Raw genomic sequence first — 16,936 nt, 5'->3', positions numbered from 1 at the left:
GATTCCCCAAATGAATTCTAATATAAACACATAAACAGTCACACACACCAATAAAAGCACAGATGCGAGTTTGAGGTGTGTATTAGTTTATTAGTCATTGGTCCTCCGCCTCTCCCCTCTCCTCCCACCCTCATGCACACACACACACACACATCCATCTGTCTTCTGTCAGACTCTTGCGTCAAGCAGTGTTAGGCTGACACAGACATGGGGGTGGTCAGCTGTGTTATCTCACACACATACACACACTCTCGCAGACCCATACATGCAGGTGGGAGGGTGGGGAGGATCTTGACTCGATTCAGTGGACTTGTTCTCACTGTGGCCCAACTGGCATAGACATGGAGCCTCACTGCATCGGTCCCTCCACTGAGTGTCATCAGTGTGCTGCCTATGTGCGTCTGTGGACCCGTGTGGGTGTGTCCGAGTGTGTTGAGTGAGGTAGACAGAGGAGGACCAGAGGCTCTGCTTGTCAGCTGGAGACGTGTGTTGTGTGCCAAAATGTGTGCCGAGCTGTGATTGCGGTGGTGACAAATGTGAGTGATGACACCATCACTCTGACACCCCCTTGCTCCTATGGCTGCCACATGATTCAACTATAGTGTTTTTCTGTATCTATCTTTTTTCGCTATCCCATCTCTGTTTCATGTTAAAAAAATGTATTTTTGGTTTCAAATGTATTTTTTATTGTTTACTTCTTCCCTTCCCTCTTGCTCTCTGCCACTCCAGTTGTCCGAGTCCCACATCAGCTCTTAGTGGTGGATCCTGCGGATAGACTGGATCTTGGGGGTCTGGCAGTGGGAGCCCCAGTTCTTCCAGCGCTGGTAGTCTCCGCTGTGCCTCTCACACTCCATGATGTACTGCTGACCCCTGTAGCCGGGGTACTCGTAGCACACAAAGCTAGAGGAGAAACCACACACACACACACACGCACACACACAAAGAGGGAGGGGTGCGGAGAAGATGGAGATGCATTAAGATTCTGTAGACTAGGAGAGAAATAGAGGACATAAGTGTTGGAAACAAGGGTGTAGGATAAGATGGTGTGTGTGTGTGTGTGTGTGTGTGTGTGTGTGTGTGTGTGTGTGTGTGTGTGTGTGTGTGTGTGTGTGTGAAGAAGCCTCACTCGGAGTTCACATCCACCCTTCCCCACCCACCCCACCCCAGATCCATACTGCGATATTAAGAAGCGTGTGTGTGGAGACTATAGGTGGCAAAGGTTTTTGGACCCTTCTGACTGGTCTGTAGATTGTATCACTGTGATGTCATTTCTTAATTAGGTCACAGTCTGCTGTGATCTGCTGGTTGTGCTCATCATCGGTATGATTGCTATACTGAGTGTATAAACTAAGCGTGTGTTTGGCATGGTAACTGGCTGTGGTCCTGGGATGCCCGAAGTGGAAATCGCAATAGAGCGATGGCCGCTTTAACCCCCGTGTAAGGAGTATGAGTAACTGGACTGTCAGTGAAATGGAGGAGTAGTGGGAGGAGGGATAATTTTGCGAACGCCGGGGCGTGTGACGTATGGATAAGGAGGCCGGCTTAAATATCCTGGTGGCGAAAGCCAGATGATTTAATTGCTGTCAATCATCCCTAAGGGTTCTTCCTGAACTTTGTTTAGAAAAACTAAATATATTGGAATGATAAGTATAAAGAGCTGCAGGGATATCTATCATCAATTAGAATGAACATAAAATGTGGTGTTCTTTAATTGAACAACAGCTATCTTCCAATACTGTTGTCTGTCTGGTCATGCATTCTAGCCACTCTACTTCTGAAGCCATGAATCAAATGGGTTTGTAACGTTTAACTGTGATGAATTTACATCAAGCCAAGCCAAGCACAGAGACTGGAGATTGTTGGAAACTCTTTGGGGACTGTTTTTGTTTTTGTTGAATGTTATTGGCAGGTATATTGTTTAATGTGTAAACTAATGCATATATAGTCTATTTTTAAAATTATCTCAGTGTGTGTGTGTATGTGCGTTTTAGTGCTTTTTGTACACAGTGTGGACTTACGCGCCGCACTGCACGTGCATAGATCCCACTTCAGTTCCACACCAGCCCATGGCCTGCAGAGAGGGGTAGTCATCGCACAGCTCCACACAACGACCCAGGAAGTTCTCCTTCTCAAAGATCATCATGCGACTGCTCTGGTGAGCCTGTGGCCAAGAGTGTGTGTGTGTGTGTTGGGGGGGGAGGGGGGTGGTGTTAGAAGAACAGAATGTAATCTTAGAGCTCTAGACCCCTCCACACACCCACATACATACAAACAATCACACACAAAGAATGACACACCTATGTTCAAATACATACATACACACACACACACACACACACACATACACAATACACAATACACAAGCACACATGCATTCAGACTCATATGTGTCACCACACACGTTCGCCCATAAAGGACTTGGTAGATACATGACTCTTCTAGTGGGTGTAAGTGAAAGAGGATCACACATCAGTCAGCTATTTTCTCACACACACACAACACAACACAACACAACACAACACAACACAACACAACACAACACAAACTCACAGCACAGTAGATGGGGCGAAAAGACATCATCCTCTCCACATGGTAGGACAGGTTGCCACTGTAGGCGTCCCAGTGGGGGTACTCGCCACGCTCCAGGATGAACTGCTGGCCCTCCATGTCGATGTGCTCATAACCCACCCAGCTGGGGAGAGACGGAGAGCAGCCAGACATTAGCCCCTCCACAGTGATGACATTTCAGAGAGAGAGAGAGGGAGAGAGTGAAGAGGTGGTGAACATGGGCAATAGGAAGGAGAGTAATGCATTAGCCAAACTCAGTGGGTCGGAGAGAAAGAGAGAGAGGAGAGAGGGAGAGTAGGAGATAGTCATGATATATTAGCCAGGCCAAGAGAGAACGAGAGAGAGAGAGAAAACAAGGGCACAATTACTGCATTAAAGCACCCAAGGCCATCATGCAGGATGGAGAGGGACACTGAAGGCAGATGAGTAATACACAGACATCATTTCAGCCACAGCAATACAGTGGGTGTCCCGCTTTCCATTCTCCTCCTTCTTCCTGTCTCTCTATGGCCTTTTATGTCCATACGTCCTTTTAGGTCTTTTTACCATAGGTGGGCACATCCTCAGTTTCTTTCATGTCACATTCAAATTCTTATGTCCTCTCCACCTCCTTCCCACTTGTTTTTTCTTGCTCTCTCTCTCTCTCTTCCTCTGTATTTCTCTGTTTCTTTCTCTCTCTTTTTTCTCTTTGACACTAAACTGTGTAGACAGTCTCTGTCTCTCACACACACACACACTTTCTGTTTCTCACACAAGTACCCCCTAGTATTCACAAACACACTCATTCCCCTGCCTCTTAAACACACACACACACACTCTCTTTCTCTGTTACACATACTCACATCGAGACATACAGTATTCTCTCACATTAAAAGACTTACGCGCCACACTCCACTCTAATGGAACGGATGTTGTCAAAGCCGCAGTCCTTGATGTTGCAGCACTCGGAGGTGAACTCCTGGCACTTGCCCTGGAAGTGCTCCTGCTCAAACACCACCATCTGTCAAATACAAAGACATTTAGCATTAGTTCTCACAGACAGTATAATATGATAATGTGTGTGTGTGTGTGTGTGTGTGTGTGTGTGTGTGTGTGTGTGTGTGTGTGTGTGTGTGTGTGTGTCTGTCCGTGTGTGCGGGTGTGTGGTGGTGTGTGGGGGTGTATGAATGTGCATGAGAATCAAGGTTACAGGAAAATAATAAATTTTCCAGGAATTCATGGATTCTGCTGTTGTGTGTCCTGTATGAAGTGTTGCTTCTTCCCACACCCACTCAGAGTTTAGCGATTGGTTTGTGTTACATCATGTCCAAGGACATCTATTCTGTGTGTGTGTGTGTGTCTGTGAGAGAGAGAGAAAGTGTCCGTGTTTGTGTGTGTGCACATTTCAGAAAGAGATGAGAAAAACACCCGTGGATATGTCTTGAGTTGACCAGAACAAAGAGGGTCTCACCTTGAAAAAAGGGGACATGCCCATTCCCATCCCCATCCCTGACATGACCATAGGATGGGTCATGTAGGTCCTGTTGGTTCTATTCATTTCCCTATGATAGATGGTGGGGGTCAGAGGGTCAGCAGCACATTGTGTCAGACAGAAGAAAAGGAAATTGAGTAGAAAATATTTTCAGACAGGTACATTGAAATAGTACTAAATTACAATCAGTATGTATCATAAATCAGCAGTACAGAAAAGCAGTGCAGAAAATATAGTCATATTAGCATCCATGTATTACTTATTTGCTATGTATTATTAAATAGTATGTTAAAAGCTTGTAGCAGGCCAAAATATTGAAAAGCTTGTAGCAGGCCAAAATATTGAAAAGCTTGTAGCAGGCCAAAATATTGAATTTCACTCTACACCATGGCATGAATACATGTTTGATTCCACTAACAACGAAATAGTGGAACGCAATGAGATTCAACACTTCCAGTCAAAAACGTTTTTGTAATAGTTGTAAATGTCACTTAATAAAATTGTATTATTCTGATTAAACGTCATTCATTGAGCTCGTTCTTATATCAGATTGCTTACTTACCTGGATCGTCACCTTCCCTTGGGCTCGTAAGTGGCGCGCGCTGATCCTGTTTTGAGTAAAGTTTTGTGATATTCTGGCGCTTCTGTTTTATACCGGCCGCCACAGTTGGGTGCGCGTCGCCACGCCAGACACGCAAAGTGACGGTGCGCGTGTCTGAGAGCGCGTCCACGTCTATGTTTGTGAGCGTGGATCACTTTCTCTCTGCCAATAGCATCCCCTTCTCTTCCCCCCTCAGGCTAACTCTTTTTGTTTCCTATGCAATCGTTCAGGCTTCTGCCGACTCAGCGAATTAGTTACCATAGACCCGTTGGCACTGATGGCCTGAGTGCGCAGCAGCGGGGAGGCAGTGCGCGGTCGCGGTTGGTGTGAATGGGCAAATGCACAATAGACGAACGCTGTTACATTCGTATATGTCAGCACTGTCTATCGTATAGCGCACAATGGACGGCCTATAGGTAAAGAATGAGGGGATTTGCTAATCAGCGTTGCAGTGTAGGTTACGCCTGGCCACAGCTCACAGCACTCATTTCGAAAAACCTTTCCATAAAGTTACTTGGATTACTGTAGGAACAATTCTAGGTTTTCCTACTGTTGTAGAAAAACTATCACTTGAGCTTATATAATTACTACTTGAGTGTTATTTAGTAAAATGTATTGTTCTTCAATGTGTTTATGGTCAGTGTTATTATTTGTGTTTAATATGTTAGGCTTATCAATCACTGAATATAGACAGATAGATTGCTATATTTCTACATGCCCCCCTCCCCCCAATCACATCTTGCAGAGTTGGATAACCTGGTGTCACCTTCGACCCTTTACCCCAAATCTCTTTGAGGAGGTCGGGTGTGACGCTATGAAAGGTTACGCCTGCACATCCATACACCAACTCACACCACACATACATTCATTCCCCCCTCCCCCTACTCACACAACACCCACACAGGCATGGCTTTCTGATAACCCTCTCCTCATACACAGACAGACACACTGTAGAACTAAATAAAGGCACTGGCCTGGAACATTTTTGAAAACAAATACAGATTATACACATACAGATCATAACATTTTCAAGAATATGAAAATACTGAAATAAAGACAACAGCTACATACATTAAAACTGCATTATTTGTAAGTAATTCCAGTCGCCTCTTGGAAATGCGGTACATCATAAGGTTGCAATGCATCGACTGAATTCAAACACTTGTGATCTTTTCATTTTAAAGGACAGGGAAATGTAAAGAAATGGAAAATACATACAGATTGGAAATTTAAGTGTGAAAAATGTATTTCTGACTCTGCTGCATGCCATCAGTTTCAGGGACTAGAATCATCTCTCAGTGCAAGGCTGTGATCTGAGGTTCGCATGAGGTGAGATGAGGCGTCTCATATTCTCATAGTTATTACTCATGATGTGAGCTTTTCTCAGGAGTGACACTCAACCCCTTGCTGCCTGCTTAATTGAAAAAAAGACATACTAAACTCTCACAACTTGCTCCTCTCCTAATAACTTCCAATGAATGCCCTTACACTGGAGATTCAGATGTTCAGCCTCCCACTGGAGTGGATACAGTTTAACATTTTAATTAGTTTGCCTGTTGTTTGCATACTGCCACTACACAGTAAGATGGCTTAGGATGCTTTTTTGCTGTCAGGTGATTCAGTTTGGCTTCCACAATGTGGAACTTCTTTGTTTGTGTACTTTTGTTTAGTGTGCATGTTATATATCTCATATATGTTGTCTTCGCTGGCAGCCTTGTGTTTGTCCACAGTATGTATAAATGGTATATCCTCTTATGATATAATAAAGAAAGAACATTTGGCAATAGAACATTAAAAGCTGAAAATAAAAGACAAAGACCAGGAAACAGCAATAGTGGAAGTCCTATAATGAAGAAATACTACAACAAGAATGTGTAGTGTGTGAAAGTGAATGTAACAGTGATTCCATTGATGTTTAGGATGGGGTTTAACAGATCCTAGTAACACCATCAAAGCTGCTGTCCAAAAAATCAATCTCAGGAGCACACTTGATAAGGTATAGAGCGTTCAATCTCTTTTGCTTCTGAGCAAGATATAGGAAGACACAGGTGTCAAATAATGCAACAACCACCGCATTGGCTTTAAATGACTGAAACACACATTTCTACATACATACATACATACATACATACATTATTTAGCTAAATGTTCCCCATGTTGTGCTAACTAGCTCTCTCTGCTCTCCCCTCTCCCCTTTGGGTTGGACACTTCTTTAAAGCTGTATCACACAGCCCTAGTTTGTCACAGCATTCCTTTCAACTAGGATATGGAACTTTCCACTTTAATGATGTGGCAATACATATAATCACATATTATATTTCACTTTTACAACTCCTACTGTCTTGCCATGACACAATCTAAATAATGTGTATTATATGGCAAAGTATATGTACTATAGGTGCTTTTATAATAACATGCAGCTACACTTATCATCATCATCATACTGCTCTGCTGTGTGTGCAGAGTGCTGTAGCGCTCTGATAGTCACAGATGTTCTGACTGTCTGGCTTCAATGCATGTATACTCACCATCACAGGCACTGCATATATCAGCATCCTGTTTAGTTTCTCTCCTTTTCTTCTCCTTTTTCTGACCTTCACTCTCATCTCTTCCTCCTGCCTTACAACCAGACAGGCCTTTTGATCCAGCCTCTGCTCAAGGTTGCTCCCTGCTCAAAGGGATTGGTATTTCTCTTCCGCTATTTCCGCTGTCACAAGGTGTTTGTGAAAATGGCAAAGCGGAGAGTTTAGAAAGTCTAAACCATCATTTCCAGCATTTCAAAAATGCAGAAATGCTTAATTGTTTTGAGAAACTATGTCTTGAGATACAGTGAGATTTCATATTATGATGTAATAAATCATAGATTATAGAAATGTATTCATGATTGTGAATGTAAATTGTAATTTTGAGAAATATTGTCTCAGACTATTTATTCCAGGATATCAATTCATTACCTTCAGTCATGACCAATCAGTCTTCCTTTCACTCACTATGTCTTAACAGCAGAAAATACATTAACAATGAAGATGACGAAGCCTTTGGAAAAACTCAGGACCATTGAGAATGTGGTTGGAATATAAAGACACCAGTGCATGTGTCAGTGCATATACCAAATGTTATATATAGAGGATATGAACATGACATGCAACATGTCTTCACTCAGCATGAGCTTACTTCCGTTTCGGAAATTATATATAATTATTTTATATTATATATATTTCTGAGTAGCTCATAGATGTATGGCATACAGTATATCACATGATATGATGCATACAGTAGGGACTGACTGATGGTTTGGGCATTAATGACTCAAAAATAACAATAAAAGCAGGTTGCTTTTAAAGCAGATTTGATGCAGTAACCGAGCAACCAAAGACATGAGTTTAGCCTGTATAGCGTAGATGTTTTCAAGGGTGTATATAATGTAGTATTTCATTCATTTGGTGTTGGTCCATTCTATTTAGAATGTATTTATAACACAACAGCTGTAATAGCATACGGTATATTTCATTATCTTGCCGAACACTGTTAAGTTGTATGATGCATACAATGGTTTATCATAATATCCTTTCCCTCCTTTCATTTGTTTTTTTATTGTTGCAAATGAGCTTATTGGGTAATCTTCACATGCCAGTTTCTGCCTGTTTCTGATTAAATCCAAATGGCATTGAGACTGCTAAAGTAGGCACAATCGTTTGTTTTAGAGAAATAAGACAAATATTAGTTGGATATTTGTTATACTTGATCAATACTCTGAGCAGTAGATATAGAAAAATAAAACCAAGGTCTGTCACATTGTTTTGTGCTATATTTCACAAATCCATACAACTCCAATATGCCAAACTGTCTGTAGCCTTGCAAATTAAGTAAATGTCAGTCCCCATAATTAAAATGATATACAACATTTCTAAATATCTTCTAAACATGAAGTCGAGGCCCTGTTAAGGCCCCTGGTAAATTTGAAATGGAATGTCTCTGTTTTAGTTAGTCATCATAAACTATATATATAAACTATATACCAAATGTTGTGGGTTGTCATAGCAGCAGTGGGTCTTTCTCTTTCTCTGACATGTCTGTATGAGGACCATCACTTGTAGCGCTCATCTCTAGTTTACTCTATGTCAAGCTCAACTATTTCCCATTTTTCCTATTAAATGTTTGGGTTTGGGTAATTGTCTGGCCGTGCTGTGAAACACATCATTTCATTAATAAGTCCTAAGTCGTACTTTAAAAAGTCTTCCTTGAGTAGGTTTGGTCTTGAAATGGCCGAGAGGGGTTTTGGATGAAGTCATGTTTATGTGAAGACTTAACAGGGACAGGTTGGGAGTGGGGAACCACAAAAACTCAATACTTGATTTGAAGGAAATATCACTCAAAAGTTGACCATGTTCAGCACAACAAAAGCTCTTGAAGATCCAACTCTTCCAAGGGTACCTCCTGACCTAACATTTCTAACAATCTAACACAACTAGCACTTGGCATGCACTTCCCTCTCTTCCCTCCTCTACCCTTCTCTTCTTCTACCACGTTTTCCTTCGACTACACTTTGACTAGTACTTTTAGACTAGTCCTTCTGCACTCAATTTAATTTAATGTAGTATTCATTGCTACCTAAGGTCTGTATTGTAGCTTGAATGTTATTCCTCTTTGTGGCTTTGGATAAAAGATTGTGGTAAGTTAATACATATAAATGTAAATGTAAACAACAAATGAATCAATGTACATGTAAACTTTATCATGTCTTTCTCTCCATCACCCCTTCACTCCTCTCCTCCATACATTTTATGCATCCCTCTGTCCACTCTTTTCCCTTTCTCTCTCTCTCTCTCTCTCTCTCTCTCTCTCTCTCTCTCTCTCTCTTTGATGATGGGGTGAATTCTATTCTTTGGCTACTGTGAGCTCAGCGGGTTTGTTTCTCTGGCCCTAATCCCTGCGCGCAGAGCGCCAGCGTATAAAAGCGTGGTGGCCCCCCAAGCCTTCACTCACACACAGTCACTCAGACTCAAGAGAGCACCTACTCCCCTACACACAGCCACAGAGGTAAGAGACACGCATCGCAAGCAACACATACACACACAGACAGCCAGGGAGCACAGCATGGCATCCATGAAAAGAACAAAATCAAAAAAAAAAATTGTAAGCAGAAAAATAGTAAAAAACAAGATATGGTGGAGTCAATGTGTTGAATACAGCAAGACGTTGTATTATCCACTTCTATATTTGGACTAAGTTGCTCAGTTTGAAAAAAAAAATACATTTATAGCAGTGACAAGAATATTTTTCTGTGTTTAAAAGACCATACAAATTAATTGTAATATTGTTTTGTTGATTTAGGTTTGTAATGGGGCAGGAAAAGTTTACGAGTAATACCATGTTGACAATGTGGTGCAGTAATTATATTTCTATTCTTTTGTCAACAAAATGTAGTTCTGAACTGTTATCAAATATATGTTAAATTATTTGAGGGCTTTGTGAATGTTTTTAAAATGATTGTTTTATAACTTCCTCTTGGTTACGCTCTGTCCTGAACACACAATTAGATTTGGGCTTAGTCGAATAAGCATATCTCTTGTACAATGCACCACACCCTTGTAAAAATGGCCTCCTTTCTCTCTGTTCTGTCTGTGCTGCAGTCACCATGTCTTCCAGCGGAGAGAAGTCCAAGGCTGCCTCCCAGACCGACGGGAAGGCCGCCCAGGGCAGGGGTCAGAGGCCAGAGGGTGGCATGATGTCCTACAAGGTAAAACACACACACGCACAGACACACTCACTCACACACACACACACACACACACACACACACACACACACACACACACACTCACAGACACAAACATACTCTGTTTATTCTCTCTATTCTCTATCTTTCTTTCATCTTCTCTTTCTCTCTCTCTTTTATACTTTTACACACACACACACACATAGGCACATGATCCTTTCAATTCTCATACACACAACCAAACAGATGCACCATTCATACATGCACAAACAAACACAAACACACACATAGATAACACACACACACACAGGTTCAAATTAACACATATGGACAAACACTGTCAATGCATGAGTGTTTATGTGGTCAATGGCCATACATGCACCAAATAGGGAAAGAAAACATGCCTTCTGTGTAGGCTCTGGTTGGAATGATGACAGTTGCCATAGCTATGTGTGGAGGCGTTTCAGGATGGAGTTTCAGACCTTATGTGTGTACAGAGTCTTTCTTATGCAACTGTTTTTTAATCATTGTTGTTTGCGTTCTATTTCATCTCTTCTCCCTGAGACTGACATCTTGTCCACCTACTTTTGTTTACAGATGTGCGTGTTCGACCAGGAGAACTTCCAGGGCCGCTGTATCGAGATCACTAACGAGTGTATGAATGTGTGTGACATGGGCATGGACAGAGTGCGCTCCCTGCGTGTGGACTGTGGCCCGTGAGTCTCTCTCTCCCTCTCTCACACAAACAAACACACACACACACACACACTCACACAAACAGAGAGAGAGAGAAAGCGACAGATACAGATGTGCACACTGTCAGACAATATTTAATGTATACTGTATATGTGTAGATATGCATCAGCTCTTTCCCTCTATCAACTCCATCCTGAAGAGCAAGTGGAGTTGTTTCAGTACCATATGTCTGTGCAATCTTTAGAATTGTAAGGGCAGGTAGTCCAATATAAATTCAGTCCTTCTGAGGATATGTGCTCTCAAATCATCTCTCCCCCCCACCCCACCCCCATCTCCCTCTGCTTCTCTGGCTGTCCTGTGTCTAGTTTTGTGGGCTACGAGCAGATGAACTTCTGCGGTGAGATGTACATCCTGGAGAAGGGAGAGTATCCCCGCTGGGACTCCTGGAGCAACTGCCAGAAGAACGATTACCTGCTCTCCTTCAGACCTGTCAGAATGGTACTGCCACTCTTCCTCCTCATCCTCCTTCTCTTCATCCTCCTCTTTTTCTTCCTCCTCCTCCATGTCTCTTCCTCCTCGCTCCCGCTGCCTGCAGTCACTGATCTTTTCATCCACTGGATCCGCTTCATCTGTTTGTCCATGAGTGACATGACAAGTGCCTTGGTGTCATTTACGCTCATATTTTGATCCTTTTTTTAAAAAAAAGGTTGATCCTCTCCATCCCATGTATCTCTCTCTTCCCATGCCACTGTGCTCTCTCCATCTCATGACCTGTTTTCCGTCTCTTCTTTTCACTGCTCCTCTCTTAACTCCTTCCCTTGCATATCTTGCATATCTGTGGCAGGACCCTGAGAAGCATAAGATCTGTCTGTACGAGGTTGGCGAGTTCAAGGGTCGCAAGATGGAGATCATCGATGACGACGTGCCCAGCCTATTTTCTTATGGCTTCACTGACAGAGTGGGCAGCATCATGGTCAGCTGTGGAACGTGAGTACCTCTACCCACATCATTCACATCAGCTTAAAACAAGACATTACACTAGATGCGGCTGTTGTGTTTGGTCCATTGGGCCATATGAAATACTCATATTCCCGATGTTACACTTGTTTCTCACACAACCATTATTAACCATGTTATAATTACGTAGACAACAGCAAAGCATGAGTGCTTACGAGCTGGGTTTGATCTTTATTTTCTTTATCTTTTCCCTTTTTTGCTCTGTCTCTCTACTTCTTCATTATTTTCTCTTTCTCTATCTCTTTCACCTCCTCTTTGTGCTTGCTCTCGTTCTCTCTCTCTCTCTCACACACTCATGCCGCCTCCTGCGTCATCTCTTTCATATTCTGTCCTTCTTTTATCTTCCACGGACTTTTCCACTCTCTCCCCTTTCCTTTCATCTCCCGGCCATCTTCTATCTTTCTCTGTCATCAGCTGGGTGGGCTACCAGTTTCCTGGTTACCGTGGTAGCCAGTACCTGCTGGAGAAGGGCGAGTTCAGACACTTCAACGAGTATGGCGCCCGCTGTCCCCAGTTCCAGTCCGTGCGCCGCATCCGCGACATGCAGTGGCACCAGGAGGGCTGCTACACCATGGCCAGCAAGTGAGGGATCCGGAGGGCGAGAAAGAGAGGGAGCGCGGGTGAGGGAAAGGGAAGAGAGGGGGGAGGAGGAGGAGAAAGTGGAGGATGGGGTGAAGCGAGTGGACGGAGAAGAGTGGCAGGAGGAGGAGGAGGAGGAGAAGAAGGAGGAAGGGCCAAGAAGGAGAGGAGGACAGGCCCATAGCCCCTTGGCTAGAGGTGACACATGCTCTAGTCTGAGAGAGCCAGGGAGGCAGCGATGAAGAGGGGAGGGAGGGCGACATTAAACCGAGTTCAGCAGTGAGGGTCAGAGACACGATAGGCTATTGGCACAAACTAAGGAGCAATGTTCCCTAAGAGAACAAAAGAAAACAAGGCCAATACAGATGTGTGTGTGAGGAACTGACCATCTGTGGGATGGCTGCCTCCTTCGTTCTTCCTACCCTCCTTTCTTCACCTCTAAAGTTCTCCTCTCTTCCCCACCTTTTCACTCTCCCTTTCCTCCCTCTCTTTCTCATCCTCCTTTTTACACACTTGTCACTATCGTGAAAAAGTGAAGCAACCAATGTGAAGAGGCCACTGGCTGCGAGATTGGCCAGAGGTGATGATTGGCAGGCAAGGGACAGTTTTGGGGAGGGGGGTGCACCACCTGTAAACCAAACCCGCTCCCTTTTCAATCAGTAATATAAAAATAAAATAATAAAATAATAAAATAATCAACACCCATGATATTGTTTCCTGTTTTCTTTTGGAGATCTGTCAAAGTTGTTGGCCAATCTGTTCAGACTAGATCATGTGAAAAAATGTTTTATTCACGCTCAAATGAAAGAGCATGAAGTTGTATACAAGAGAAACACTGTTAGTGTTCTTATTCTTAATCAGTTGTCTCAGTAAAAACTACATTGTCAACTTATGAAGCTTAATAATATTTGTATGTGGGAAAGAGATTGATTAAATTTGTGCTCTCAAGTTTAAATTAACTGGTGATGACAATTGTGACACATTCAGTGGGGCTCTGCACAACTCTGATGAAGCAGAGTCCTTTTCAGTGCTTCGAGTAAAAATAACCCTTTATGTTCTAATCAGGCTTGTCATGTCCTTTGTGCGATGGCGGCTGACGTCTGGGGGTGGAGGGTAGCCCTGTGACAAACATCCAGTTGTTTGTATCTCAGCTACCAGGCCAAAATTACCTTTAACACTGTGCCAATCTGTAATTAAGCATAATTAAGAAAACCTGTTTTTATTTATTGTTCTCATTATACTTCAAAGGTGTTCAGGAAATCTTTTTTGCCAAATCAAATTTTGCCAAAATACATTAGTGTATATATCAGTGTATCAGTGTCTCCAAAAGATGATGTGAATGAAGAGCTGGACTGAAGTGTGTGTTTTTGTTTCCGAAATAACATTTTGTGCACAAACAAAGCAGATTTTTGTGTGTTAATCAATATCATTCACACATATTATTATCTTTTCCTCTGTTGTCCTTTACTCTCATCGATTATTTGTGAAAAAAGACTGGATGCTCTTCCTCTTCCATTTTCTCTTTTAAATCAAAAGACAGAGACAGATACATGGATGGATGTTGTTTGGATGGATAGATGAATGGGATATGATAGATGGATAAAAAGTGAAGGGTAGATAGCCCAGCACAGATCCTAGAAAGAGAGATTGTTTGAGGCAGTACACCTACATTGAGCTCAGCCTGAGGCTGAATAGCTAAATTTGGAACATTCCCCCATTGACGTCAGAAGCCCCACGGGCCGTGGCTCTGCTACATGCTGATGGCAGGGGCCAGCCACAGCACAGGGCTTAGCAAATTCAACAACAGCTGTGAAGTTGTGATCAGTTGTTTCTTCTGTGAATCACGTACCAACCTCAGGTTGTCACAGTGGGGTATGCGTGTGTACGTGTGTGTGTGTGTGTGCGTGCGTGCGTGCGTGCGTGCGTGTTTGCATGTGTGCGTGTGTGTGTGTGTCTGTGCGCGCTTTCTTCTACAGCCATTAGAGGACAGGAGAGAGCTCAGACACAAACCCCTGTGCGCCCCAGCCTCCCCATCTCATTCCACACGTCTCCCTCAGTTTCGCTCTTCCCTCACCAAAGCTAGACAAAGTCACATTCAGACACGCTTTCAAGGTACTTTTCCAGGAGTAGATGAAAAACACTGACATCACAGCACACAGCCACAAGACTGAGATTGTTTTCTTCTGGAGAGACATTGAGACATAGACCATCTCCTCATCATGCTCACTCACTCACCTTATTTTCTGTCAGGCTCCTCGTGGAGAGAAAGCCCAATGTGGAGTGCTAAGGGATTGCATGAAGCTGCATACGTACTTACACACAGCTACTGAACAATGGCATTCTCCCGAGATTTTGGGAGCCTGCTCATGTGCTTACGGATGCATGTGTGTGTGCATTAATTAGAAGTATTATTTAGCTCGGGAGCAGCTTGCTGGCTTGCTTGCAAACCGCCCCAACCCCCCACACACACACACACACACACACCAATCTCTCACTCTTGGTTTTTTTTTTTGCTTTATGTACACACACACACACACACACACACACACATACACACACATACACACACACACACACACACTGTCTGACAGGTCTTTGTGCGTCAGAGTTCTTCTCTGAGGCTCTGTGCAGAGCCGCTGCTCTTATTCTGGTGCTCCATGAAAGTCCTTCCGCCTGGTGATGTAAGAATGCTACGTAGCTTTCCATTCATTACATTCCCCTCCCTCTCACTCGTATCCCTTATGTGAGTGGGTGTGCTAACTTTTCCAAGTGCGAAAAAGCCACCTGACTGTTGCTGTCACATTGCGCACACATTCAAACTCACACTCACACATTGACAAACTGACTGACAGACTAACAGATTGTCAGAGTGGAGAAATGATACATTTGGCATACAGTTTGTTTTGAAAAACAACCTGAAATAAACACTAGGGGTAATCGTCTCTTGTTTCATCGTTCTACTTTCACTTGTCTTCCATGCCCTCTTTCCCTTCAGGAATTTGTCTTGCCCCCAACTTATTCTGTCGCGTCTCTGAGGTCTTCATCATTCGTCATCTTTCGTCTTTTCCTTTCCTCTCTCTCTCTTTCTCTCTCTCTCTTTTCCTTTGCTCTGGTTGGTTTCAGTGTGGCGTTTGGGATCTGCGTCATCTATGAGTCTGAGTGCACTGGTTTAAAAATAACAACAAGACCAAGGAGGGAAGGGACGTGTGTGTGTGTGTGTGTGTGTGTGTGTGTGTGTGTGTGTGTGTGTGTGTGTGTGTGTGTGTGTGTATGACTGTGTGCTCTCTGTGTGTGTGTGCTCTCTGTGTGTGTATCTGTTGCTGTTTGTCTACATGTGAATGACTGATAATGTGTTTTTTCTGTGTGAATAATGTTGGTGATGTGTTATATACAGATGTTAAAGATATAAAAGATGTTAAATGCATTGTGCTATTGGCTGTGGACCCACACTAGTCACTCGACAACCTGCTCAATTAATATAACCCAATCAATATAACCTAGCTCAATCATTTTATAACCCAATCAATATTACCCAATCTAACCGGAATACAGGGTACAACCACTAGCTGGTGATAGCCATGATACATTTCTGCCGTTTTGCTCAAAGGTAGTGGTAGTCTAGTGGCTGAAGAACTGGGCAGGTGTTGTGCCAAATTAGGCTACCCATTGAGTTCTGCTACCACGCAATTGCAGTTGGACAAAAAAAAACCTCACAATCAATTGTTGAATTTAGAATTACTATACTTTTGTGGGTCCTTGTATGATTCAACAACCAAGACTGCACTCCACCGAACTTCGGAGGGAAAACCTAGACGAGGACCCCCAAAAGAAACCTGGCACCTAACATAGGGTGCAGAAGATATATGAAGGACGACAGAAGTGGAGTGAACTGGTGTTGGCCTTATGTGCAGAAGAGCCTACAGCACAGCACAGTGCAGTACAGTATGTTCTTGTCCAAAATTCTGCATTTCTGCAGTAAAGTACAGTACTATGCAGTTCTATGCAGTACAATATCGTTTTTTAGTGTCCGAAATACTTAATTTCCTGCATAATAATTGCAAATATTTCCTCCAAAACTGCAGTTTTGACACTTGAAGTAATGCAGTTATTTTTTGTAAGGGCCACTTTTATACCAAAACCAGGACAGATGCATACCATGCATTTTGTAAACTGTGTACCAAACAGACATTAATGTCAGCTGCATGGGTAGAACAGGCTCTCGCAGACAAGCACAAGGAGAAAGACAGATCTGCCGGGCAATCCTTTGTGCCATCGTTTTTTGCTC

The 16,936-nt window shown here is 43.0% G+C and overlaps 2 protein-coding genes across 2 annotated transcripts; one reads left to right on the top strand and one right to left on the bottom strand.

Moving 5' to 3' along the window:
* Window positions 1-69: 69 nt before the first annotated feature.
* cryba1l2 (crystallin, beta A1, like 2) lies at window positions 70-4,729 on the bottom strand. The gene is made up of 6 exons (XM_048253074.1): window positions 4,602-4,729; window positions 4,019-4,109; window positions 3,450-3,568; window positions 2,551-2,692; window positions 2,019-2,161; window positions 70-900 (listed from the first exon to the last, which is right to left on the bottom strand). Exons 2-6 carry the CDS (start codon window positions 4,103-4,105, stop codon window positions 753-755), a joined length of 639 nt encoding a protein of 212 aa, XP_048109031.1. The 5' UTR covers window positions 4,106-4,109; window positions 4,602-4,729; the 3' UTR covers window positions 70-752.
* A 4,898-nt stretch (window positions 4,730-9,627) lies between these two features.
* On the top strand, window positions 9,628-13,359 carry crybb1l2 (crystallin, beta B1, like 2). Its single transcript, XM_048250415.1, has 6 exons — window positions 9,628-9,680; window positions 10,274-10,380; window positions 10,957-11,075; window positions 11,421-11,553; window positions 11,900-12,042; window positions 12,487-13,359. Exons 2-6 carry the CDS (start codon window positions 10,279-10,281, stop codon window positions 12,656-12,658), a joined length of 669 nt encoding a protein of 222 aa, XP_048106372.1. The 5' UTR covers window positions 9,628-9,680; window positions 10,274-10,278; the 3' UTR covers window positions 12,659-13,359.
* The last annotated feature ends 3,577 nt before the right edge of the window (window positions 13,360-16,936 follow it).

Source organism: Alosa alosa, chromosome 1, assembly GCF_017589495.1.
Source record: "Alosa alosa isolate M-15738 ecotype Scorff River chromosome 1, AALO_Geno_1.1, whole genome shotgun sequence".
Taxonomy (NCBI): Eukaryota; Metazoa; Chordata; class Actinopteri; order Clupeiformes; family Clupeidae; genus Alosa; species Alosa alosa.
This window is presented reverse-complemented; position numbering and strand designations above follow the sequence as displayed.

Bases quoted from the DNA above. Each gene is read 5' to 3' on its own strand.
- cryba1l2 (XM_048253074.1), bottom strand. From the start codon at position 4,105: ATGAATAGAACCAACAGGACCTACATGACCCATCCTATGGTCATGTCA. The intron at 2,693-3,449 runs GTAAGTCTTTTA...GTCTCTCCCCAG, and splicing joins ATTAGAGTGGAGTGTGGCGC to CTGGGTGGGTTATGAGCACA. The intron at 901-2,018 runs GTAAGTCCACAC...TTTCTCCTCTAG, and splicing joins ATGCACGTGCAGTGCGGCGC to CTTTGTGTGCTACGAGTACC.
- crybb1l2 (XM_048250415.1), top strand. From the start codon at position 10,279: ATGTCTTCCAGCGGAGAGAAGTCCAAGGCTGCCTCCCAGACCGACGGG. The intron at 10,381-10,956 runs GTAAAACACACA...TTTTGTTTACAG, and splicing joins GTGGCATGATGTCCTACAAG to ATGTGCGTGTTCGACCAGGA. The intron at 12,043-12,486 runs GTGAGTACCTCT...CTCTGTCATCAG, and splicing joins ATCATGGTCAGCTGTGGAAC to CTGGGTGGGCTACCAGTTTC.